The sequence below is a fragment of the Tachysurus fulvidraco genome, chromosome 8, assembly GCF_022655615.1.
Source record: "Tachysurus fulvidraco isolate hzauxx_2018 chromosome 8, HZAU_PFXX_2.0, whole genome shotgun sequence".
NCBI lineage: Eukaryota > Metazoa > Chordata > Actinopteri > Siluriformes > Bagridae > Tachysurus > Tachysurus fulvidraco.
The window spans coordinates 24,114,092-24,138,958 of NC_062525.1; the positions used below are offsets into that span (position 1 = coordinate 24,114,092).

Consider the following 24,867-nt stretch of genomic DNA (forward strand, 5'->3'; position numbering starts at 1 on the left):
CAAGAAGAAAAAACACGGTTTTATTGTGTCTAATTGGCCAATAACAGCCTCAGATTCTTGTTTTTGACTGACACAAAAAAGAACAGGACATTCATCCGCTTCAAAATGTATTGTTGCTATTCATCACGGATGTAAAGAGTAATTATTTGAGATACAAACATTTCCTGTTTGTTCAAACTGGTTCTCGTTTGATTTCTGTTATCAACAAGGTGTTTAGATCTGTTTCCATGCTCTCTGAACATACAAAAGAGCAAAGAGGTCAATAATTAGGTTGTCTGTACAAAAACAAGCAGATTGCACATGTAGTTGTGTTTATTTCTCTGTCAGGTTCACAATTCTGGGTTTTCAAGGACACCATTGCATTGTCTGGGTACCCACGTCCTTTGTCTGATTGGGGCATGAGAAAGAAGGACGGGAGGGTTCCGGAGCGAGTCGACGCAGCATTTGTTTGGGCCCATAACGGTCACACGTACCTGTTCAGTGGTGAAGAGTTCTGGCGATTCACTGAGATTCAAGGGCAAGCGGTATCTCATCCAGATGCGGACTACCCTAGAAGCACCGCACTCTGGAAGGGAGTACCCAGCGTTCCTGATGACATCATGAGCTGGGGAAAAGGTACAGTAATTGGTTCATTCGTTTCACTTACGCCATTTAGTAGACGCCCTTATATAGAGCAACTTACGTTTTTACGGTCGGGCGTTGCAGTGGGCGCATGGTGGACCTGGGGTTTGAACTCACAACCTTTCAATCAGCGGTCAATTACCTTGTCTGTATCTACAGAGAATGTACTAACTCACTTCATATCACCCCACCCTTCATTAGCTCACGTACTGTACTTAACACATCCCATCAGGTTACTTGGAAGTTGGGTGTCATTTTTGTATGAGATGCATTTTAGGTCATTATTCAAACCTTTTCCAAAACCCAAAAACTTCTTTCTTATTAACAGGACAAATATTTCATCAGTTCATATACAAGAGCTGCACAGATACACAAAGAGTAAACTCTTTAATACTTAAAAGAAAAGGAGAAGTAAATGATGTAAATATTTGGTGTATTTGGTTTTGTCCAAAAATAAAGGAAGAAATGAACGATGTGAGTCAAAGCAATGCAGGGCAGGTTTGTGTGTGTGTGCGTGTGTGTGTGTGTGTGTGTGTGTGTGTGTGTGTGTGTGTGTGTGTGTGTGTGTGTGTGTGTGTGTGTGTGTGTGTGTATGTGTGTGTATACACAATATCTCACAGAGGTGAGTACACCCTTCACATTTTTGTAAATATGTTATTCTACCTTTTCATGTGACAACACTGAAGAAATGTCACTTTGCTCCACTGTAAAGTAATGAGGGTACAGCTTGTACAGCAGTGTTAATTTGCTGTCCCCTCAAAATAACTTAACACACAGACATTAATGTCTAAACCGCTGGCCACAAAAGTGAGTACACAAAAGTGAAGATCTCCAAATAGGGCCCAATAAGCCATTTTCTCTCCCCAGTGTCATGTGACTCATTAGTGTTACTAAATGGGGAGCAGGTGTGTTAAATTTGGGATAATCGCTCTCACTCTCTCATACTGGTCATTTGAAGTTCAACATGGTACCTCGTGGCAAAGAACGCTCTGAGGATCTGAAAAAAGAATTGTTGCTTTACATGAAAATTGCCAAGACCCTGAAACTGAGCTGAAGCATAGTGGCCAATACCATACAGCGGTTTAACAGGACAGGTTCCACTCAGAACAGGCCTCACCATGGTCCACCAAAGAAGTTCAGTGCACGTGGTCAGCGTAATATCCAGAGGTTGTGTTTGGGAAATAGACGTATGAATGCTGCCAGCATTGCTGCAGAGGTTGAAGGGGATGGAGGATGTTCTGCCTGTCAGTGCTCAGATCACACCGCACACTGCATCAAATTGGTCTGCATGACTGTCGTCCCGGAAGAAAGCCTCTTCTAAAGATGATGCACAAGAAAGCCCACAAACAGTTTGCTGAAGACAAGCAGACTAAGCACATGGATTACTGGAACCATGTCCTGTGGTCTGATGAGACCAAGATAAATTTATTAGGTTCAGATGTTGTCAAGCATGTGTACAGTTGAGGAGTACAAAGACAAGTGTGTCTTGCCTAAAGTAAAGCATGGTCGTGGGGTGTACTCACTTTTGTGGACAAAGGTTTAGACATTAATGTCTGTGTGTTGAGTTATTTTGAGGGGACAGCAAGTTTACACTGTTATACAAGCTATACCCTCATTACTTTACATTGGAGCAAAGTGACATTTCTTCAGTGTTGTCACATGAAAAGGTTGAACAACATATTTACAAAAATGTGAAGGGTGTACTCACCTCTGTGAGATATTGTGTGTAATATATATATATATATATATATATATATATATTTACTGTATACACACAAAGGCATTGGAACATTTAATGCTTAACTCAATATAAAAGCAAAATAAAAGGAGGAAATAATGACATAAATATGTGGGATGTGGTAAATGAATGATAAATAAGGCATTGGACTACTGATCAGAAGGTCATACAGTATTTTAAATTTTAAATTCATATTTTTAAATTGATTATAAACTTCAATTGTACATATTAATTTCATTATTTGTATTATTATTTTTTCTTCTTAATATTATTATACATATTTCTCTTATTTCTATCTCTCTTCTGTTTCTATACGTCTTTAAAGCTGCTTTGAGAAAATGGGAATTCTTAAAAGCGCTATACAAATAAATTGAATTTAAATTTTAATTTGAAAAGTCTGGACCAAATTGTAAATACGGACATTTACATAATATTAGAATAACTAATAACTGAGTTATGAATGCAGTATGACCATGCACATGAAAGGAGCTGATATATCCTATAAGTCTTGTACATGCTTGGGTTTGCAGTGAGAATATCAATAGCTCTCCTCTATCATACCCTTCTCACCTCCCAAGAGAGGAGTGTAAGGGCTTAATAATACACCCATCCAAGACATATTCAGCAAACCAATCACATCGATTCCATCTTTATCGCCCAGAGAACATTACCATATACATTTCAAGCTCTTTACATTTAGAGCATTTTGGAAGATGTCATTATCCAGGCCTTGCATTGCCCAGTTGCCCAGGAGTGGCAGCTTGGTGGACCTGGGATTCAAACTCACAATCTTCCAATTGGTAGGCTTCCGCATACCCCAGCGTTGTTTTCTTTCTCTGGATGATAGAACTATTGCATTTCTGTTGCACTATTTTATACCGAGGTGTCCAATTTAATACGACATATACCACCGTGGGTGCTGGCATTCATTCTGAACAAAAACAGAAACCACACCTGAGTCTACTGAAAGCCGAGATTTACGGATTAAGGTGGAATCAGGTGTGTCTCCTGCTTGAATGGTATGAAAATCTGCACCTGACCTGCGTTACCTTCTCATTGTCATCATTTAACTACTAAGATTGTTTACTAAACTCAACATCTTTACATTAGAACATTGTTTCAGATTTTCATTTCCTCTACATCAGCAGTATGCCACTTGTACTGTACGCTAAATATAAAGCATAAACTAATGAAGTCATTTAATCCTGACATAGACATCACTTTGATGAGTACTGTAACACAATCCGAGGTTTAACTCACAGTGCTAGACGAAATCTTAGAACTTTCTCCGGTTACACATGCAGCCGTATGCAGGAGACGGTTTTCCCAATGTGGCCATGAACTTTTAACACTTTCTTCTTTGAGAACTTCTAATTCAATGACTTGATATTAAATTAATAACTCAGTATATGGAATAATTAAAAATGTTCAATTTACTAAATCACATCAACCTCGGAATCTCCCAGTCATCGATGCTTGATGCGGATGCTTTTGTTCTTGTAACTAGGTGTTGGTTTGGTGTTGGCTTTGATCTATTGGTGTGCACTGGGATCACACCTTATGATTCACTTCATGCAAAGCTTGTTTTACTTCGAGTAAATTATATGGCTGATTAGAACATTAGATACTGTAAGCATATCAGTTAGCGTGCTCCATAGCTACACCTAGTCTGCCTGTCGTGCTAAGAAACCTGGCTACAAATTCCATGTACAAAATTTCCAGAAACACTTTTGCTTCATGGAAATTGCATGACAAATTATGTGCTCCAGGTCTTAAAAATATGATACTCTTGCATTAGGTACAAAAAAAACAACAGGTTTTCTTCTTTCTCCTACAGCACAAGATACATACTTCTTCAAGGGCAACTCTTACTGGGTACTAAAGGCTGGGGAAATGGACCAGGACACAGTAACAACAAAATCAACAGCAACTGATTGGATGTTTTGTCCAACTCTGTCTCCGACACCAGTCAGCAACCCACGTTGCGGAAAATGCAGATGTGACGTTAACAAGGCTTCTACGTTCACTGGACCTTCGTTGCTACTGATTTCAACACTTTTTCAGTGCATCAGAATGCTGAATTAGACGAGTCTGATCACTCGGGTGAAGACTCTTTTGGTATGCAATTTTACTTCAAGCCTGAAATGCTGTAAAGTTTGGATCTAAACTCAGGTGGCTTTTACACTGGGCATGTTCGCTGTGGTCCAAATCTGAGTGCGTTTGTTCCCTGCATCACCCGAAGAGTAGATCTGGTTTCAGACTCTCTTAATACTATCGAACCCGGTGTGTTTGTGGTAATCCTTCATCATCTTAAATGTACAAAGTAAAGAACACAACGTGACTCAATATATTTTTGTTTTTTTATTATTATGCCGCTGTTACATGTAGCAAGACGTCTGACTTGTCTGTTTGCCACAACATTTCAACCTTTCACTGGTATGAAAACTAATAATGCTCGCACATTACAAACATACCCGCACCAACTCCTAGTTCGGTTTCTTGTTAACATTCTTTCATTGTTTCAGAACATACCACCAGTGTGAAAGCTCCCTCAGTTAAATATGTTCATATGATGAATGTCTTCTAGGAAAATTTGAGTGCCTACCTTGTATCACCCTGCCACTTTTAGGAGTGTAACTGCTTATAAAGTATGTTTCAGTTCACTCATTGTTTGAACTTTATCTTTTTGTATAGATTCAAAAATTTTGTAGTACCTTTTTCCTGTTTTTTTTTTTTTTTTTTTAAGTATTCGAGATGTTTAAATATGCAAGTTTACTGTATGTAAGTATTCAATCCTTTGCCAAGGCTTTTTAATATCTTAATGTTTTGTTATGAAATGTTGTAAATGTTTTATAAGACATCTTGATTTACAGGATGGTCCGTTTTTATCTCAGAGATCCGCAGAGATTTGTTCTTTTTCTGGTATATTCTTTCACGGAACAAGAAGACAGTTAGCAGGGTAAGGTATTAGAGCTTCAGCCTAATCAACAGACATCCGGGGGAAATTTGCAGGTCAGAACCCCACAGCTGAGCTATTTACACCAAGACCAGAACACTGTTAGATTTGGCTTAAATTATATTTTTGGTTGTTTCTTTGATTTGCATTCCTCCTATTAACTATTAAACTGTGAAAAAAAAAAATTCACAATCATTTTTTTTAAATAACTTCAGTCGATGGATAAATCTTCCGTATTTAGGTTTAGACTAAGCTTTTGTAGCTTAAATTAAGATTCTTGGCAAAAATATATACAGTATATGAGTCAGTTTGTATTTGTTAGTGATTTTAACATTTTTAACATATGGAAATGATCACAAAGCAGCTTTACAGAAATATAGAAATTCAGGATAAAAATTTAATTCAGAAATTCATCCCTAATGAGCAGGCTAGAAGTGGCAGCGGTGAGGAAAACCTCCTTGAGACGGTAAGAGGAAGAAAAAACTTCAGAGGAACCAGAGTGCAAGGGGAATCCTAGCTCATGTGGGTGATGCCAGAGAGTGTGATTATACATTCAAATTAAATTTATTTGTATAGCTCTTTTAACAATTCCCATTGTCTATAGAAACAGAAGGTAGTGGAAAAAATAATATATGTAATAATAAAAAGAAGAAAGAAGAAGAAAAATAAATAAATGAATACATACAATTAAAGTTTAAAATTTATTAAAAAATATTAATTTAAAATTTAAAATATTATATATCTATCCCTATACTTAAAAGGCAAGGAAAAACTCCTTGACAATATGAGGAAGAAACCTTGAGAGGAACCAGTCTCAGAAGGGATCATCATCCTCATTTGGGTGACACTGGACAGTAAATAATGTATATAATGTCCTTTTTACAGCAGTTTACAATAGTGCCACTGAGAGATCCTGAGGAACTAATGGGTCGTCACAAACTCTGAGTTCATTAAAGACCCAATGCTAATTTTTTCCTGTCAAAGTCTTCAAATGATTGGTCAGAAATGTAAAACAGTCCTAAGCCATTTTCATGGTTTCCAAGTGGAACAATCTACGGCAATCACATGTATATTAAGGCTGTTTATGTGGTTAAGTAAATACAGTAGATAAGAAAAATAGAATAGATTAGAATAGAATAAATAGAATAAAGTATTTAAAACTGTCCATGACTCCCTGCTGAAGACAAGCTGCCACCACCATGCTTTATGATCTTCTTTGAATGATGAGCTCTTTTGTTTTTGCAGTCCATATTATGACATGATTTGGCAAAATTTAGGCAGAATCTTTATTTTTTGTTCCATTTAGCCTCCCTGCCCAGAAATGTGAAGATAATGAGATATTGTTGTCCTTTAACGTTTCTGTGGGTGTCTTTTCCCACAAAAAGACAATTATTAAAAACATTATTAAACATTTTTCTTGATTATTCATGAATTTTCTCATTCTCATAATTCTCATCACCCCATTTCACCTGTAGATCACATGCAGCCCTGAAACCAAATCATCTTTTTGTTCTTTACTGTAAAAATAGGAAGCCGGAAAGACCAGATGTACCAGTTTGTGTTGTGATAATGGTAAATGGCTCTGATATTTTGCCTTCATTTTATTTGTTCTTTTGCATAAGGCTAGGGTATAATTTGGGATTTTGTTGATTTGTTTGCATTCTGGTTTGACTCCTTTTATTAGGGTTAAGTTTTTTGTTTTTATTTCAGTGATATTGGTGTCATGGCTTACTTTTGTATATTTTTGCTTAAAAAAAAAATTAAAACTATGACTAACCATGACTGATTGGAGTGGCCATGATGACCGGGCGTTTGTCACTCATAATTAAATATAATATGGTTTAATTAAACTAATTATTTTGTTTCTTAGTGCATTAGGGATGATCTTATGTGGTGTTGTAAGGCAAGCCTTTAAGTAACCCAGTTGCTCAACTTTACTTGTGTTCTGTTTTATCCCTTCTATGCAATCTGCCAATATGTTAAACAGCCATTGAGACGTATTTAAAAGCAATTTAACACTTTGTTCTTCCCCTAGCAGATCTTGTAGTTGTACTTCACTATTTCGTTGTTTTAAGATCTTAACTTTGGACTCTTTGCTTAACACACTTGTAGACAAACAATGTAGAGTTCTAAACTTTAACGTGGATGAATGGGTGAAAACTTTCAGAATTTTCTGGTTCAAGGTCAGAATTTAGATGGCATAAACCAACTGTCCTGTTGACAAGATATGAGACACTGTACTTGGTAAAGAAAGCATAGTCAACTGATTTAAAATAGCAGAGTTTTTTAATTACACATACAGTACATTACATGGATCATTGCAAGAAACTATTGTATGGCTGAACAAAGCTGGTAAAAAACTATTTCCACAGGAGCACAGAGAGAGGCTTACAGACAGTCAAGGACATTAGGTGATGTGTACTTGAAGTAGGGTGAGTCATGGTGCTGGGACTAGGCCAGTGGTGTAGTCTAGTTTTTTGTAGCGAGTATACTGTGATTTTATTTCCCCCTCCCAGCCTCATACGCACCCATCCTAGAGCGACACCCCATGTGCACCACCACACTCACTAATGCATAAAATATGCATCTACATGTAATTGAGAGCATTAAAGACTGCTTACGTGTTATCAACATTCCAATTTATTGTAAGCAACAAAAGACAGTCAGCTGATAAAACCTGTGCTCCATGTCCCATATTCATATAACATTTAAGGCTTAATGTAATCAGACAGTTGGCAGCACCCATTGACTTTCACAGTAGGAAAAAATATAGACTATGAAAGTCAATGGGTGCTGCCAACTGTCTGATTTACCAACATTTTGAAAAATATCAACTTGTGTGTTAAACAGAAGAAAGAAACTCATACAGTTTTGAAACAAATTGAGGGTGAGGAAAAACACAATTCTAATTTGAGTGAACTTTATACCTTTAAGAGTTACATTTAGCCTTAAATGTTATATGAATATGGGACCTGGAGCACAGGTTTTATCAGCTGTCAATTTTCAATGTACCTTTAAAAGTGAACAATAAACATTTGTTCAGTTTTATCACCAACATTGCAATCTTTCATTGCAGAATATTATGAACTGGTAGTTTACAAACCTTTCCAAATACATTTGTACTCGTGAGTGAAATGTCACCCGAAGCTGCTGTAGCTTTAGGGGCAGGCTTCCGAAAACACTCAGTGTAGTTTGGGTTTGCTTTCGTTTCATATCTCCTTTTACATTAGTTAATTTCTAATTTGCGCCACAAAAAAAAAACGCCAAGCAACTCCTTTTCCTCCTTGGTAGGTGACGTCAGATCATGTCACAGGCCACGGAAGCCCCAATGGTCCAAAAACGTTAGTGATTCGCAATCGCAACTACAGTCTGTGTTCGCAACACAGTGCAGGGTGAATTTATGACTGAAAGTTCGGTCACAAAACGATATCGTTACGCATCCTCACTCTTTTTAAGTGGGTATATGGAAATCCTTGGCATTTCCTAGTGGGTATATGGCGTATACCTGCGTATCACGTAGACTACACCACTGGACTAGGCATGTGATATCCTAAGGATTTGTGTGTTGACAAATGTCAAAAATTCCATGAACAACACGTGCCATCAATAAGCAGGTTCCTTTCAACACCAATATCAACTGTAACATACCATTAAGACAAATCTATTGAGTAGAGTGACTTTATTCAGAATGGACAAATACATCATTGAAGTAAACAGTAAATCTCTTAGAATCTCTAGCACAGTTTAAAAAAAAATAAGACAAAATTAACAATACATAAAACTTAAAATCAAAATGGTCATTCTTTCTGGTCAGAAGTTTAGTAGTACCTGGATTGTGCGCCATCTGTAATGCATTAATTCGGGCCTGAAAGTGAAGTCATTAAACCCAAACATGTTAACAGCTAAAAAAAACTGCACATATTGTTGACAGTAAATATTATCTAAAGTACTTTTCATGAACACACTGACTGTAGAGCATCTAGTAATGTTCTCTAGTAAAAAAAAACAAAAAAAAAAAAAAAAGTGAACTTTGACAAAAACCCCAGACAAATCAACAGCGTCTGAAATTCTCAAACCAGTCCATTTGGCAGCAACAGCCATGCCCAATTCTGATGTTTAATGTGAACATTAACTGAAGCCCTGGACCTGTATCTGCATGTTTGTTTTGGATTGCACAACTGCCATGTGATTGATTAGATAACTGCATGAATGTGTGCCATGTAGAAATTAAACTGTGTGTCTGGTGTTCTTACTCACCATGTGGCTAGAACCAACAGATATATAGGAGTGCCGCAGTTAATGAGAATACATCGTAGATCTGGAGGTTTACTGAATTTGAAAGCTGATTTCCCTTTGTGCTTCTTTCCTGAGAGGTCACAACCCTGTTATTTATGGGCTGAGCATGCCTGAAGTTATCAACCATCAGGTGAGGGGTCATACTCTTGTTGAAGAACAGACTAGTGCTGAAGAGTCCAATCTAGTGTTTGGAGAACAGATGTTTCACTACTTTATAAAGCAACATGGACACCCAGGAAACTAAATAAACAGGGTCTGCAAGAGCAATCGTCAGCCAGGGTTCTCCTGTCATTCAATCAGGAGCCACACCTGATTCCACTCATTTAATCAGTTGGCCTACTATAATCTATTACTTGTGTCCTCGTGTTCAATTGAATGACACGAAAACCCTGAAACCATGCCTGTACCATGCCTGGGGGACACCAATGCAAAGTGGACAGATGCACATACTTACCAAATCTTGGCTGACTTTAATGGGGTCTTTGAAGATGGTCCACACAACAGCTTCATTACAGGGTGGTGTGGTCAGAGAGCCTAGGTAGCGGTAATATTTACTCCTATTGACTCCTTCAAGCAGGCTGTCCATGGTAATATTTTCCATGACTGCTACTTTATCACCTGAAAACATCAAAATGACCATGATATTTTGAATACATCTTGGTGCACACTGAGGCCTTATGCCTGTGACTCAATCCCAACTACTGTACTGCTCTCTCCCACTTCTGTAGTCAAAATAACACTCCTCATATTAAACTCAAACCACGAGAGAGAGGAAAAAGAAAACAAAGAAAAAAAAAAAACCCCAAAACATCAGTTTCTAATGCCTTTTCTTTACCTATCCAACACTGAATACCACACTTCTGCATGAATAATTCATTTGGGTCTCAGTAAGTTCTGAAGAGATTTGCTATTCATTCAATCACCATCTGTGTGATTCTTTGGCACTTTTTCCCGAATTCAGCTTAGAAGTATCGGAAGCAGACTTTTCTGAGCAAACCTGAAAAATTCTATCCATTAACCAACCTGGATCCTGATGCAACCTCATACTGTACAATGGAATTAATACAAGGCTGAATCCTTGATACAAAACTATTGAGGGCAATACATACAGAAAATCCAACAGTCATTACCTGCATTTGAGATATTTGGTAGATAGGAGGTTAGGGCCTTCCAGCTCTTGGGCTTACCGGTGTCATTGGTCACCTACACATGAAGAGCGACAGTTAATATTTCAAATGGATTAGGACCTTTACAGCTTTCCTCTGCTTTGCATTATACCCATGATAAGCATTGAATTCTGCCAAAAATAACATTATTGAACCCTACTCTATTGTTAATCCATTTATATCAATCCTACACACACTATTAAACACTACAGTGAAACATTTTTTGGCGAACAACTTTGCATGTCTGACTCTGCATTTTATAGCCATTTCAAATCAGCTAAATATCCATTTAAACCAAGTACATATATTGTAGAGCTACTGTACCTCAAGAAAGAAACCAAGAACAGCAAACCCTGTTGGATCTAGAAGGGCACTTGAAATATAATTGTATCCAGCTTTAACATTGACAATGTGCATCTGTTGGGGGGGGGGCAAAACAGACATTTTTAAGTGCAAGGGCGATTGGTTTATGCAGCATAATGTGCACGTGAGCGTTTTAAACCTCCATGGAGAATCTTTCGCCATTTATGGTGTGTTCAGATCCAGGCATGGAGCTGCCATTGCCCCAGTGTAAGTGGAACTGCTTGCTGTAGTAAATGCCAGGAAGAGCTCCACCTTTAACCACCATCTTTTCTTGAGCCAGCATGATCATAACTAAAGGATACAAGTCAAAGTGACTGGAAAAAGAAAGTAACATGCTTATAAAACACAATACAGATGATGGTAGTGGTGATGGTGGTGTGTTGAGGTATAACAGAAATTAAGGGATTGTCCAAATCACATGAAATTTTTTGCATCTCCAAGTTTCAATGGAATCAGTGAACCACTTCTGAACTCATAAGTACTGAACATAATAGCAGGTACAAACCATCCCGGCCAGTGTTGGTCATTTCAGTCATGACTCTGTTATCATCAAAACCAGTGAAGTCGAATGATGTTAAGTTCACATCATCTTGGACATTTGCGCTCACAATGTTAATAGGAGATTGGCGGCTTCCACTGCAGTACGCACCAGGGATTGAAGACCAGGTAGATTCATCTGAAACATGCAGTGTTGGCTAAAATGCATCTTTTATGCATGCATCACATGTTTAATAAAAGCAACAGTCAGATCGCCAACATAATTCGGTACAAAAAGTAACCAACGATCCACAAAAGACCTTTAAGATGATGTCACCATAATTCAATGTTCAATGTAGAGAGGGCAAATTGACTCCATTGTAAAACTCAGACACCTGATCACCATCGCTAATGTTTCTTGTTACTCATTTGTGTCTGAAATATTTAAACATAATATTAATCTAATAGTTGATTTAAATCACTTGGATGAGTGAAAGTAGGTTTGTTTCAACCCAGACTAAAGTTCCATGCAACTTTATTTCACACACTGAAAGGATACACTGAAAAAGTAAATACTCACTGCATGATGGAAAGTTATAGCACCAACCTAGAAAGAGAATAAAAAAAGGTCTAGCATTTCATAGATGTGATGAGAAGCCTCCATGGAAGCAATCACCACAAAAATGACATGTATTTATTTGGACCTACAACAAAAAAAAACAAAAACACTTGCCTATCGAGCTACTGGCCACAGGAAACAAACCAACAAGTAGGAGAAGAGAAAACAAGACCTAAAGGGATAGTCATTTTAAAAATTTGTTGTTATTCCAAAGACCTGGTTAAGAACCACAATAAAAACAAGGAAATTTAAGAACAATAGGGCAGAAGCACACTTTAGAATATGTAAGGGTATATATGCATTAATGCTTTTAAAACAACTGAAAACCGTTACCATGTTACTAACTTGGCCTTCACCAGTCTCCTTTATACTACGGTGAGTTTTCATTGCGCACTTTTAAACACCAACTTAAGCTCAGCCCCACCCATCTAATTAGCTCCTGCTGCTTCCCTATCAACACAGTGCAAGTAGCAGGCCTCAAACTTGTCTGTATACCATCATGCTAAAACCTAGGCCACATGAGTCGTTTGGGAAAGGAGTTGAGTCTTTCAGTGTTTAGATTTAGATATAATCTACATATAACAATGCAAATTATGAAATAATTATTTTAAACAGGCAGACTAAGATTGACTGGAATTTTGGATTATGGTTCTAAAACAAATAAAAAACTTGCATGAATTACTAGCTCAACAAACCGGTTCTTAGATAGTATGAAGATAATACAGTATGCACCAGAAGTAAATACAATATCGCTTAAATGTCAATGGATTCTTCACACATCACATTTGGCAGAAGCGGAAAAAAAACAAGAAAACAATATAGCCTGAAAAAAGCTAAAGCACGCTGTCAAATTCATGCATAAGATTGTCAAGAATTAAAACTATGACCTGGTATGTGTGCCAGGTATGACAAGTATTATATCTAAAGTGACAGCAGAAAAATATCAACTAAACAATGTCAGCACTGAAGAACTGCTTGTATCTTGTTGAGATTTTACTATTCATTTTTCACTTTGCGTACTATTCGTATTACACTTTTCTCAGGTTGATGATGTGCAAGAGATCAGTACAATAATAATAAAAATATGTATGAAACAGTTTTCAGGAAGAAGAATTTTAGTCTAGGTCCGACTCAAAATGTAGAGATCTTGAGGTCCAGCTCAACAGCAGCCAAGTAACTCATTACATTTAAGGCATTTGGTAGGTCAACACCTTAACCACTAGGCTAACACTTCCCCCTACTCTGTCACAACCAGTGTCATTATTACTTTAGACACCTGTGGTTTCCTCTTATTGATCCGTCGGTTAACATTACCCAAAGGTTTTTATCAACAGTAGTGCCATTATTAATCATTGTCATTAAATTATTTGCCCATTCTTAAAGAGTCAAGAGTCTTAAGTTGTATGTGATCCAGCATATAGTCCTGGAAAATGTGTTATGATATGAAATGGTATAAACTGACCTCTGAAGGTTTACTGTGGTATCTGGCACCAGACATTAGCAGCAGTTTTGAGGTAGGGCTTCCATGGAACTGTAGAATGTCCAGCACATCCCACAGATGCTTCATAAAATTGTGATCTGTGGAATTTGAAGGTCAGCACCTTGAATTCTTTGTTATCCTGCTGAAAGCCCCCACTGCCTTTAGGTTATACCTTTGCCATGATAGGCTATTTGGTCCGCAAGTGTTAACAGACAAATGTATGTCAGGACCCAAAATTTCCACGCAAATTTGCCTTCTTTCTATTGTACATTTGCCTTCTCTGCTGATGCACAAGCCTTGACCCTCTTCACTGGTTCACCTGTTGTCCTTCCTTGGGTCACTTTTGGTAGGTACTAACCACTGGATACCTGGATCAACTCACAAGCAACGGAGAAAAGAGTCAATTGTTTGGATGGCTGAGGCCTGTTGGCCTCGGTCCAGCACCACTTGCTGTATATAGACTCCAGGTCAGAGAGCTTGTTGCAAATGGTACACTCAGCTACCCATATATGCACTGGAAGCATATTAATGAACCAAAACTGTCTATCTTTAATGCATAATCTCTTTATTTGTTATAGAATACCTGCTTTAACATGACTGGAGGAGGTGGAGCAAACCTTTAATATACACATCTAGACCAAGTATTCTTTGTTTATTTGTTTGTATATATTATATATTTATTCTTGTGTTTTTAGAGCAGTTTGGACAACGATTGGTGAGCTTGATACTAAGTGATTTACTGACATTTTTATATTCAGCACATGTAATTTGCTCCTGTGTGTTTGCAGAGAGATTCATCCAGTGCAAATTCCCAAACTCAAATATTATGTGCTTGATAAACTGTATTGTACAGTTCTCCAATGGTGCAGCATGGCGGTACAACTAGAATCATTACTGTCTCATATGAGCTATCATAGCTCCAAAAGAACTGAGCTCAGGTTATTGTTAACATGTTGTTTAACATGTTGTTTATGTGTCTGAGTGGGTGTCCAGGTTGTTTATGTGTCTCAACTCCAGGAAACAGGCAGTATGTGTAATGGAATAAAATGAATCTAAAATTGTTATCGAAAGCATCTAAATGTGAGTTCTCTGCTGTATTTGTAGTTTGGTAGGGTACTCCATTCAAGCCAGTCTCTTGTAGTGAAGGTTTTTAACCCAAACCCAAAATTAATCCTAATCCTAACCTTAGCCCTAACCCTAACCCTAATCCTAACCCCAACCCTAGAAAACTCTTCCTGATTTGGAATATCATTTTCAGTCATAGGATAGCACCATGAGGGAATCATTTTCATTTCAAGTATATCAACAACAGGTAAGCACACACATTTTCCATATTTGCTGTTTGCTGAAGCAAGAAAAGGAGACTAAAGGTGAACACCATCATGATGGTAGACTGAAAAAACAGTTTACATTTTTTTTCAGCTTATGCTACTAAGTTCAATTATGGTGTATTTGCAGATTACGTCTCTCATTTGTTTCAGGACAGCGTCTGGCTTAGGTTTGCTCAGTATACCTAACATACTGGCTAGAATTACAAGAAAAAGTAAAGTCTGAAAACTATACAGAGTCATTAAGGTGAAAACAACAGCCATGTGTAAACATTGTCAGTAGAAAAAAACTTTGGTGATGTTACCGAAAACCTTCACAAGGCAGGGGTGAGGGAACCACAATTCACCTGGATGCAAACCACTCTTCAGTAGTAAGAACTAGGAGGTTGGAAATTGCAAACAAATACAGATTTAAGCCATAAAACTTATGGAACCAATAGTATTAACCTTCATTAATGTAATAGAATGGCCAAATTGTGGGGAAAGAAAGTTCTGCTGTGAACTGCAAGTAGTTTAATTGCTTATGTTTTCAGTCTGCAATTATACAGATACATTCTCTTCTACTGCCAACACAAATAATTTCATCAGTCAATCAAAAAACTGACTGAACAGCATTTTACCCTTTCAAAGAAAAGACTGAATAGAGAAACCTCCTAGTACAAATAAGAACTGAAAGAAGCTGTGGTGTAAGCCTCATAAATATCACAAATTAACAATTTGGTGATGTCACTGGGCCACTAGCTTGATGCAGTTATTGCAAGCAATGGATTTGTAACCAAATATTAGGTGCCTTTACTTTTATTTACTTTAAGACTCTAGTATTTTGGTTCACCTAAAAATTATTTGGTCTACTACCAAAAGGTTTTCGTGACATCTAGATATAAACACCAGGAAATGAAAGCTGATAGGAATTCTGATTGTCTTATGTCATTAATGTATAGCAAAAATTTTTTTTTTAGATAATAAATTAATAAATAATAACACCAAAAAAATTGGCCCTGCCATTCCAACACTTTCAGATCGGACTATATCTTCTCTTTGACCACCCATTCCAGAATTCTTTCAACTGGATTCTGTGTCTGAGGGAATTCAGCTATTAAGCTGAAACAGCATTAGTAAGGTCAAGCACAGATGTATAGTAACAAGGTATGGGGTTCAGTCATGTTTCCAGTTTGTCCGGCAGGCATTCAGTGTGGTTAATTCAGGGTTCTGTGCAGGACACAACAACTTTGGCAAATCATGTCTTAATGGACCTCGCTTTGTGTACAGTGGCATTGTTATGCTGGAACAGGTTCAGTCTTTTCAGTTCCACTCACTCATTTTCTACCGCTTATCAGAACTACCTCGGGTCATGAGGAGCCTGTGCCTATCTCAGGTGTCATCAAACACCCTGGACGGAGTTCCAACCCATCACAGGGCGCGCACACACACACACATAAACTCCCATGGACGATACTTGTTGATAAATCAAACCAAATCATCTATAAGTGGCTGTTCAGGCATGGGGGTTAATGGTTAGCATTTTTTGCTTTGCGTCTCCAGGTATAGAGGTTTCCTTGAGGTACTCTAGCTTCCAGTGTGTGTATGAATGTGATTGGGCACTGCGATGGGTTGTCACTCTGTCTACTCTGTGCTGAGCCCTACGTCTCCCTGGTACAGCCTCCTAGTTTGCTGCGACTCCGTGTAGGGTTTGCAGTAATAATCAAGATTATTTGGCTGGAGTAGCACATTATCTCAGCTCAAAATATTCATTCTTTTTTTTTTTTATGAGTTCTGCTTATCATTGTCAAATTTGTGGGAATGGGATTGGCTGTCAGTGTTACAAATTGTAAGATTTTTTTGGTAGTATTTTGGGACCTAACAAAAACAGTAGAATTAGACTAAAAAGTGAACACAAGAAAATTCCAAGACAATTATATTTTATTTGCTAACATGCCAGCTCCTCCGGCCACCCACTCAACCCTGATATTATACAAAGGTACTTTACACAACAGCACATCTTTGCACTCCGTGACTAATATTCACACATCTTTGCACTTAATGGCTTTTAATTTTCTTTATTCTTTAATTACCGTATGAGAATAAATATAGTATTTTATGATAAATGATAAATTTAATATTACATATGTGAGCACATGAAGTAATTCAGGTATGATTTATACATTCAGTGGAAAAAAGTGTCTAGACCTAACAAATGCTCTCATCATCATGTTGGTGTCTTGGTGGAAAGGGACTACAAACACCAAAACAATACATAGTAGAGCAGAGCTGTGCTGATAAATAGAGTGTGGTGCAGAGTGCTTGCTGATGATGTTGTGCTTGATGTTGGTTGTGATGTCACAGTCCTTGTATTCAGAGCCTGAAATGGTCTGTTGTTGTTGGTGATGAATGGGTCGGCTGTTGTGTTGATGCGCACCGTGTTGCTGAAAAGACTGATCTATTGACAGAAAGACTCAATTAAATCAATCAAAAAACTGAAACGACTGTATAATCGTAATCCTAAAAGCTTGGCCTTTTACATGCTGATGTGTATTTGTATCTGCCAGGGTCAGAAAATAAGCAAATAATAAAATAATCATGAAATATTAGGGTCTAACTCAGCAGTATGGTACACTTTATTCTTATTCCTACTTGTATTACAAGTATGTATGCTTTGGAAAAAATGTCTAAGTGAATGAATATAATGAAATACCAGGCAAATCAGCAAGGGGCATAACCTGAAGACTTACCAAATCACTGCTGACTTTGATTGTGTCTTTGAATACAGTCCATACCACACTTTCTTTACATGCAGGTGTGGTCAGAGAGCCTTGGTACCGGTAATAATTATTCAGGTTCACTCCTTGAATCAGACTGTCTACAGAAAGTATATTCATAATGTCCACGGTTGCACCTAAAATAAAAGTAAAAATGACATGTTTTAGGCTCAGGTATTTGTCACATGAGCTTTGTTACTGCTACTATTGTTGTAAAGAAATCCTGCAAGAGCTTTTTGCAAGAAAAATCCACAAGTAGTATATTGCTTTGAATCCATTAAAAGTAATTAGGCTTATATCATGCACCATAATATACACATTGTGTATATTATTAGTTATTGATTTTCCTTGATTTGATATTCTTTGGTTTTACTATACAAGAAGTATATCATTACCGATGTTAGTAATGTTTGATAAGAAGGAGGTGAGGTTCTTCCAGCTCTCAGGTTTGCCACTGTCATTGGTTGCCTAAGAATATAATTATAAAGAGCCACAACATGATAATTACAAGCTGTAAAAGCAACAAGACTGTAAAAAAGTTTGAAAGCATTTAGTAAAGCAAAGACTTACTTCAATAAAGAAAGCAAGAACAGCAAATCCCTTCGAGTCGTTAAGAGCAGCAACAGTGGTTAAATCAGTCCTAAGGTTCACTATGTGCATCTCAAAAGACAAAAACAGGTATACTAAATAAAATTTCACTAAATAACAGGCTGGATGTCATTACAATATTTGGTCCAACAGTTTCCACACCTCCATTGCATATTTTCTGCCATCCACAGCGTGTTCTGATCCGTTCACAGAGGAGCCGTTGCCCCAGTGAAAGTGGAACTGCGTGGAATTGTACTGGCTCTGAAGTCCTCCTCCTGACACGCTCATCTTTGCACTATCAAGCTCGATTTCCACTAGAGAGACAGAGAAATTCCTGTCAGACTGGTGATGGTGAAAATTCCAGGAAATCAGCTTCACTTTTGAAAAATAATGTCACCTGGCTTCGACAACCAAAGAGATCACTTTTTAGTGTTACTGCTATTTTATTTCATGAGCTATTACATCAATTGGCATTATTTAATAAATGTGTTATTTATCAAGGCCTGATTAAGTTGTGTGTTAATAACCTCAGGTGAAAACAGAAGAGCATCAAGTTATAGTACTACCTATAGAACCACCTTTAATCTCACTCTGTGATTCTGCAATTTAAACCCAAATCCTTCATATCTAGCAACTTAACCACATAGATTATAACTTGTACTAAATGTTTTCTGTAGGAGTTTCTTAGTCTCTTAAGCCAGTATTAAGAAATTTAGCTCTCTCGTCCTTACAGCATTGCTTCAGTTGACTGATGTTGTTGAAGGCATTTGATTTTTTTTGTTGTTGTTAGTCAGACAGATGTAATTTGCTAGTGTGTTTGGGATTATTGACCTGTTGCATGGCCCAACTTATCTCAAGAATATTTTAGAATAAACTAAAGTTCATCATAGTTGAATGGCTGCAAGGTACTCAGGTCCGATGGCTGCCAAACAAGCCCTCATCACATCTCCACCAGCATGCTGACTGTGATGTGGTCAGATGCTGCATTGTTGTCTCGGTTTTCCCTAAACATGGCACTGTACTTGATGACCAAGCATATTGACAGAGGGTGTACCTTGGTATAATCAGCACAAAGGATATTTTTCCAGAATGTTTGGGATTTGCAATTTCACTAACAAAGTATCACTATGTTTATGTTTTATTTTATTGTCACCTGAGGTTATTTCTTTGTTTATAGACATTTGAAAGGACAACAGAATAGTTAGTTACACCCTGATAAACAAGAACATAGAATTGGCAGATGGTTTCTGTCTTTCTTTTTCCATTGCTGTACATATATAAAAGAAATCTGGTGGTAGGATGTTTCCTACTGAAAACCTCAGGCTTAGAGATTAAGGGCTTAAAAAAAATCAGCAACAAAATAACAAAAACTAAGCTCATGTACTTTATATGGTGTCAGTGCTGCTCCTGAATCATGTTACAAAGACCTCACCTGCTTTTCCATTATTTATGATGTTCATGAGGGTGGAGCTGTCATTAAAGCCTCTGAAGCTGAAGGCTGTGAGGTTGCTATCAAGCTTCACATCAGCAGTAACAATATTGATGGGGGACTGATTAGTGCCGTTGCAGTCGTGTGGTGCTAGTGTAGCCCAGGTGCTAGCATCTGAAGAGAAACCCAACATATAAAATATTTAAAACAAGCAAAAGTGCTTAATTGAAAATAAATTGCATGCAAAACATACCGTATGCTCTAATAAACAACTCGTTTGCATATGTGAACTCAAGCTGTGTATCAAATCACTTCCTGGTTTACTTTTATTGTTTACTGTATTGATTATAGTGTGTAACTGCACAGGGCAGCAGTAGCTACATTCGCATCTGATTATTTTCACTACCCAGAATCTGCATGTAAGCTCTACTCATGTGTGTTCAAGTCATTTTGTGCAAAAAGATACCTTCCTGTGAGAAAACACAGTTCAGGTTACAGATTTGAATCTATTTATATTAATAGACATGTTGGCTAAGCATTTAGTATTCAGCAGATATTCATCGACAAAGAATCTTAGTTTTTTTTAAAAATGGGAAAATCCTAAACTGGTCTCATGTTATATTATTTATTATTGTGTAGTCTAGAGCTATGGGAATTAGTCCATCAGCTTCTGAAGAGGGTTGGGTTGTGTTTGGGATTTTTATGTAGTCTGTTTAGTGGACGATCAAACCAAAAATGTATTTGGCTTGAATAATAATATTATTTCTTTTATAATATATTCAGATTGTACACACTGGCAAACATCCAAAACTTAAAATCAACCCATTGGGGAAAAACTATGCATATCTGTGTATTTTTAAATGGTTAAATAAATAAATAAATACTTTTTTTAAATTTATTTTTAAAAGTTGAAATAAATGAAAACAATTAAAAGATTTATTTATTTATTTATTTATTTATTTATTATTTTTAAAGCAGTTTCTGTACATTAAAAATCTGCATCATGCACATCTTAGGTACTTTAATCAATTATTTTTTAAAACTTTTATATTTTGAAATACACAAATATGCATATTCTGTTGGCAAACACAGGCCTGATTCATATAGGGACCATTTACACACAGAGACTATTCAACATAATCAGAAAAGAATTAGCATCTTGGTAGATAAAAAGGAACACTTACTGCATGTTGGCAAGTTATAGCAGAACGCTGAAAAGGTTAGAACAATATTATCAGCATTTTGAGTAAAACAACAACAATCGAAGAAGAGAAAAAGAAGAAAGGTGCAGTCGATATCGCTCACCTACTGAGCCTTCACTATAAACAGTGGAAAGCAGACAGGCAATGAGAAATACCCCGAGCTGTAGCTTCATCTGCATACATAAGACAGTGTTGTAGAATTTTTTTTATTTTGCATTAAAGCAAAATTGTCTACAGTTATCCAGTAAGAATCTAAAACATTCAGTTACTCATGTAATATAAATGAAATCAACTGCTTAACAGTCTGCTGAATTAAATAAAGTTATGACATTAAAGCTGATACTGTTAAAGCTCTTCCAAATTGCAGTCAGAAATTATATTCATAATGATAAGCAATAGATAGTAGTCTTACCTTTTACCGGTAAAGATCAACTCTGTAGTTGAGCAGAATTCTTAAAGTCACCCTCGTTCCCTCTTTAAATATAACCTCTGTGTGGGCGTGCCGATTGACTCTGCTGTCAACACTCTACCCAAGGAATTTCTAATGCTTCATCAAATCTGATCTAAAAATTAATTAGAATTACAGCACATCCTTTAACGTCATGTTTTCACAGTTCTTGTATGTTGCCCTAACATAGTGACAGTTGACAATGAACTATTCAATAAGATTTCCACCTAACTGAACATGCCTTTAAGATGCGTTGGCATGTCGATGCAGCAGGTTGTGTAAGGCTTTAGTTGAATGTTAAAGTGTGCCAGGAAATAGCAGATTAGACAGAAGATAACAACTCAGCACATTCTGTTATGGACATCCAAAGACCTGCAAATGGCTTTTCGAAAATTTCTTAAAAGTAGATGAATCTTTCAAATAAAAGCAATCGAATGCTGGCTTCTCAGCATTCCCCACTGCCGCGCCTCACCCCACTTGCCTCCAGTCAGAGGGAATATTGCTTGATGTCTTTAATGAAAAGCAACCATCATTTATGGAATTTGGTAGACACCCTTATCCAGAGTGACTTACAATTGCTTCATTTATACAGCTAAGCAAAAAAGCGTTAAGGACCTTGTTTAGGGGCAGCAACTTAGCCCTGGGATTCAAACTCACAACCTTCCAATCAATAGTCCTAGCTATTGATTAATAGCTACTGTTTACAAGCATTCAGTTCAATTACAGTCAGACATATTTGGTGTTCAGATAAATGAACACATTTCATTTTTTTCCCTCATTCTTTAGGCATTGCATTAAAATACTTACAGAAGAAAGAAGTAGAAGCAAGATTAATCATTGCCATTCCTGACATGCAATATGGTGTAATTCATGGGTTTTGCTGAAGTTCTCTTATTGTGTATACACTATATTGCCAAAAGTCTTTTTATACTCACATTGGTGAGTTACTGATGTTTTACCATCTAGAGTCTGACAGACAGATCTGGTATGGTATTTCCTTAGTTCAAATGAAGGAAAATTGTTAACATACCATGTACAAAGGTTTCCTTTAAAACCCAGAAAATAATGAAAAGCAAATTCTGAACTAATAAAATAAACTATTTAACCAAAAGAAAAACTGAAATCCTGACCATCACATCCACCCACTCCAGATTTATGTTAGAATAAACTCCAGTCTTTTGGAAAGGCTTTCCACTAAATTTTGAAAAACTACAAAACTACACCAGGTTACGTATGTAACCCAGTTCACTGAGAAGGGAACGAGACGCTGCGTCAGTGCTGACGCTATGGGAATGCTTCTTTGAGGAAGTGCACACATGCCATTTAAGCTCTGTGCTGAAGCTCTGTGTGCACACATGCCATTTAATGGCTTGGAAAGGACACGTGACGGAGTAATTACTCGCCAGTAAGTCCATATAAGGGCATCTACGTCACGCTGCTCCAGCTCTCTTTGTCTGAAGGAAGCGCGAACGGATGCCCGGGACGTGGCCAGCAACGCAGCATCTTGTTCCCTTCTCAGGGAACCGGGTTACATACGTAACCTGGTGTAGTTCCCTTTCAAGGGAACTCGACGCTGCGTCAGTGCTGATGCTATGGGAATGCCAATACCCATGCCCCGCAGTACCTGGGACCCTGGAGTTGGGTCCAAGTCCAGGTCATAGAATCTGATAAAGGTGTGCGGAGAGGACCATCCTGCCACAGCACAAATATCTTCAATGGGTACACCCCTGGCCAAGGCACTGGATGAGGCAATACCCCTATTGGAGTGGGCCCTGATGCCAAGAGGTGAGGCATGACCGGGCACCTGATAGGCCTGAGTAATGGCCTCCACCACCCAGTGCGCCAGGTGCTGTTTGGAAACCGGATTACCCATATTCCGGCCCACAAAACAGACAAAAAGGGCAGAGGAGCTAGAGCGGTGGACGTAAGTCCTCAGGGCCCTTACTGGGCAAAGCAAGTGCAGCCTCTCCTGTTCCGCCGACTCATGGGGTGGGCGACAGTAGGCCTGCAGGATGATTGGACATCATGCCATCCTGGGCACCTTAGGGACATATCCTGGCCTGGGGTGCAGGACATGCCGGGGGCAAATTCTAGGCAGGCGGGGGCGACCAACAAAGCCTGCAAATCCCCGACTCTCCTGAGAGAGGCCAAGGCAAGAAGCAGAGCCGACTCCAGGGTCAGAAACTTCTCAGAGGCTGACTCCAAGGGCTCAAAGGGGGCTTCCAGCAGCCCCTCCAGGACCACAGAGAGGTGCCAGGAAGGAAGGTGTGGTCTAGAGGAAGGCCTCAGCTGCCTGACACCACGCAGAATGCGAGAGACCAAAGGGTGCCTACCCAAGGAGACCCCAAGGACAGGTTCGTGGTTCCCGGCAACTGCGGCCACGTACACCTTTAGAGTAGAAGGGGACAGGCCCCGAGAAAAGCAAGACTGCAGGAACTTCAGCACTGTACCAACCGGGCAGTGAACTGGATCCTGAGAGTGCTCATCACACCAGAGGCGAAAAAACCTCCACTTCAGAGCATACAGTTTCCTAGTGGAGGGAGCCCTAGCATTCAGCAGAGTCTCTGTCACCTCAGTTGAGAGGCCTGCATCTAGGAGCTGGTCCCCCTCAGGGGCCAGACCCAAAGTTTCCACATCTCGGGGCGGGGGTGAAGAATTGCCCCCTGCACCTGAGAGAGGAGATCCCTCCTGACGGGAACCTCCCATGGAGTGCCGTTCGGGAGGGAGACTAGGTCCATGAACCAAACTCGAGAGGGCCAACGGGGGGCAACTACGAGAAGGTTGACCCAGTTGTGGCACACTCTGGCTAGGACTTGCGGAAGCAGAGCTACCAGGGAGCCAAGGCGTACAGACGGAGCCTCGGCCACGTCCATACCAGGGTAACCAGGCCCAACGGGGCCGGGTGAGAGAGGGAGAACCACAGCGGACAGTGGGTCGACTCCTCGGAGGCAAACAAATCCACTTCCACCCGGCCAGATTTGCTCCACCACGTGGGGGTGAAGACGCCACACCCCTGGCCTCAGCACCTGCCTCGACAGGAAGTCTGCCTCCCGATTTACACGCCCTGGGATTAAAAACGCTCTTAGCAAAAGAAACCTGGTCTCTGCCCAGAGCAGAATCTGCCACGCCAACCTGAACAGGGGGCGTGAACGCAGACCGCCCTGATGATTGATATAGGACACCACCGCGGTGCAGCACTAGGACATGGCAGCCCTTGAGGTGTGGGAGAAAGGGTTTCAACGCTAGAAACACAGCCCTCATATCCAGGCAATTTATGTGCCATGAGAGACAGGGCCCTCCCATAGACCCTGGGCCGGGCGGCCATCTAAGGCTGTGCCCCAGCCCGAGAGCGAGGCATCCGTCAAAAGAGTCCTGCGACGGTGACACACCCCTAGTATGG

General features: G+C 38.8%; 3 protein-coding genes across 3 annotated transcripts in view; 1 reads left to right on the plus strand and 2 right to left on the minus strand.

Moving 5' to 3' along the window:
* The window catches only part of mmp25b (matrix metallopeptidase 25b), a 12,837-nt gene extending 7,815 nt beyond the window's left edge, over positions 1-5,022 (plus strand). Inside the window, exons 9-10 of the mRNA XM_027163296.2 lie at positions 328-615; positions 4,197-5,022. Coding sequence (XP_027019097.2) covers positions 328-615; positions 4,197-4,444 — 536 coding nt within the window. The 3' untranslated portion in view covers positions 4,445-5,022. The remainder of the gene's footprint in view (positions 1-327; positions 616-4,196) is intronic.
* A 3,955-nt stretch (positions 5,023-8,977) lies between these two features.
* LOC113653525 (carbonic anhydrase 4-like) lies at positions 8,978-12,645 on the minus strand. Its single transcript, XM_027163176.2, has 10 exons — positions 12,570-12,645; positions 12,351-12,408; positions 12,198-12,224; positions 11,646-11,816; positions 11,280-11,431; positions 11,102-11,194; positions 10,742-10,814; positions 10,066-10,229; positions 9,573-9,792; positions 8,978-9,180 (listed from the first exon to the last, which is right to left on the minus strand). Exons 1-9 carry the CDS (start codon positions 12,621-12,623, stop codon positions 9,580-9,582), a joined length of 1,005 nt encoding a protein of 334 aa, XP_027018977.2. The 5' UTR covers positions 12,624-12,645; the 3' UTR covers positions 8,978-9,180; positions 9,573-9,579.
* Positions 12,646-16,946: 4,301 nt separating this feature from the next.
* On the minus strand, positions 16,947-21,562 carry LOC113653526 (carbonic anhydrase 4-like). Its single transcript, XM_027163177.2, has 9 exons — positions 21,432-21,562; positions 21,123-21,192; positions 21,002-21,028; positions 19,821-19,991; positions 18,551-18,702; positions 18,371-18,460; positions 18,196-18,268; positions 17,774-17,937; positions 16,947-17,481 (listed from the first exon to the last, which is right to left on the minus strand). The coding sequence occupies exons 2-9, from the start codon at positions 21,190-21,192 to the stop codon at positions 17,278-17,280; spliced, it is 951 nt and encodes a 316-aa protein (XP_027018978.2). The 5' UTR covers positions 21,432-21,562; the 3' UTR covers positions 16,947-17,277.
* Between the last annotated feature and the right edge of the window lie 3,305 nt (positions 21,563-24,867).

Bases quoted from the DNA above. Each gene is read 5' to 3' on its own strand.
- LOC113653525 (XM_027163176.2), bottom strand. From the start codon at position 12,623: ATGAAAACTCACCGTAGTATAAAGGAGACTGGTGAAGGCCAAGTTAGT. The intron at 11,817-12,197 runs GTGAGTATTTAC...TGCATGTTTCAG, and splicing joins CTATAACTTTCCATCATGCA to ATGAATCTACCTGGTCTTCA. The intron at 9,793-10,065 runs GTAAGTATGTGC...TCCAAACACTAG, and splicing joins TTAAAGTCAGCCAAGATTTG to ATTGGACTCTTCAGCACTAG.
- LOC113653526 (XM_027163177.2), bottom strand. From the start codon at position 21,192: ATGAAGCTACAGCTCGGGGTATTTCTCATTGCCTGTCTGCTTTCCACT. The intron at 18,703-19,820 runs GTGAGGTCTTTG...CTGTCTCTCTAG, and splicing joins CATAAATAATGGAAAAGCAG to TGGAAATCGAGCTTGATAGT. The intron at 17,482-17,773 runs GTAAGTCTTCAG...TTCTGTCAATAG, and splicing joins TCAAAGTCAGCAGTGATTTG to ATCAGTCTTTTCAGCAACAC.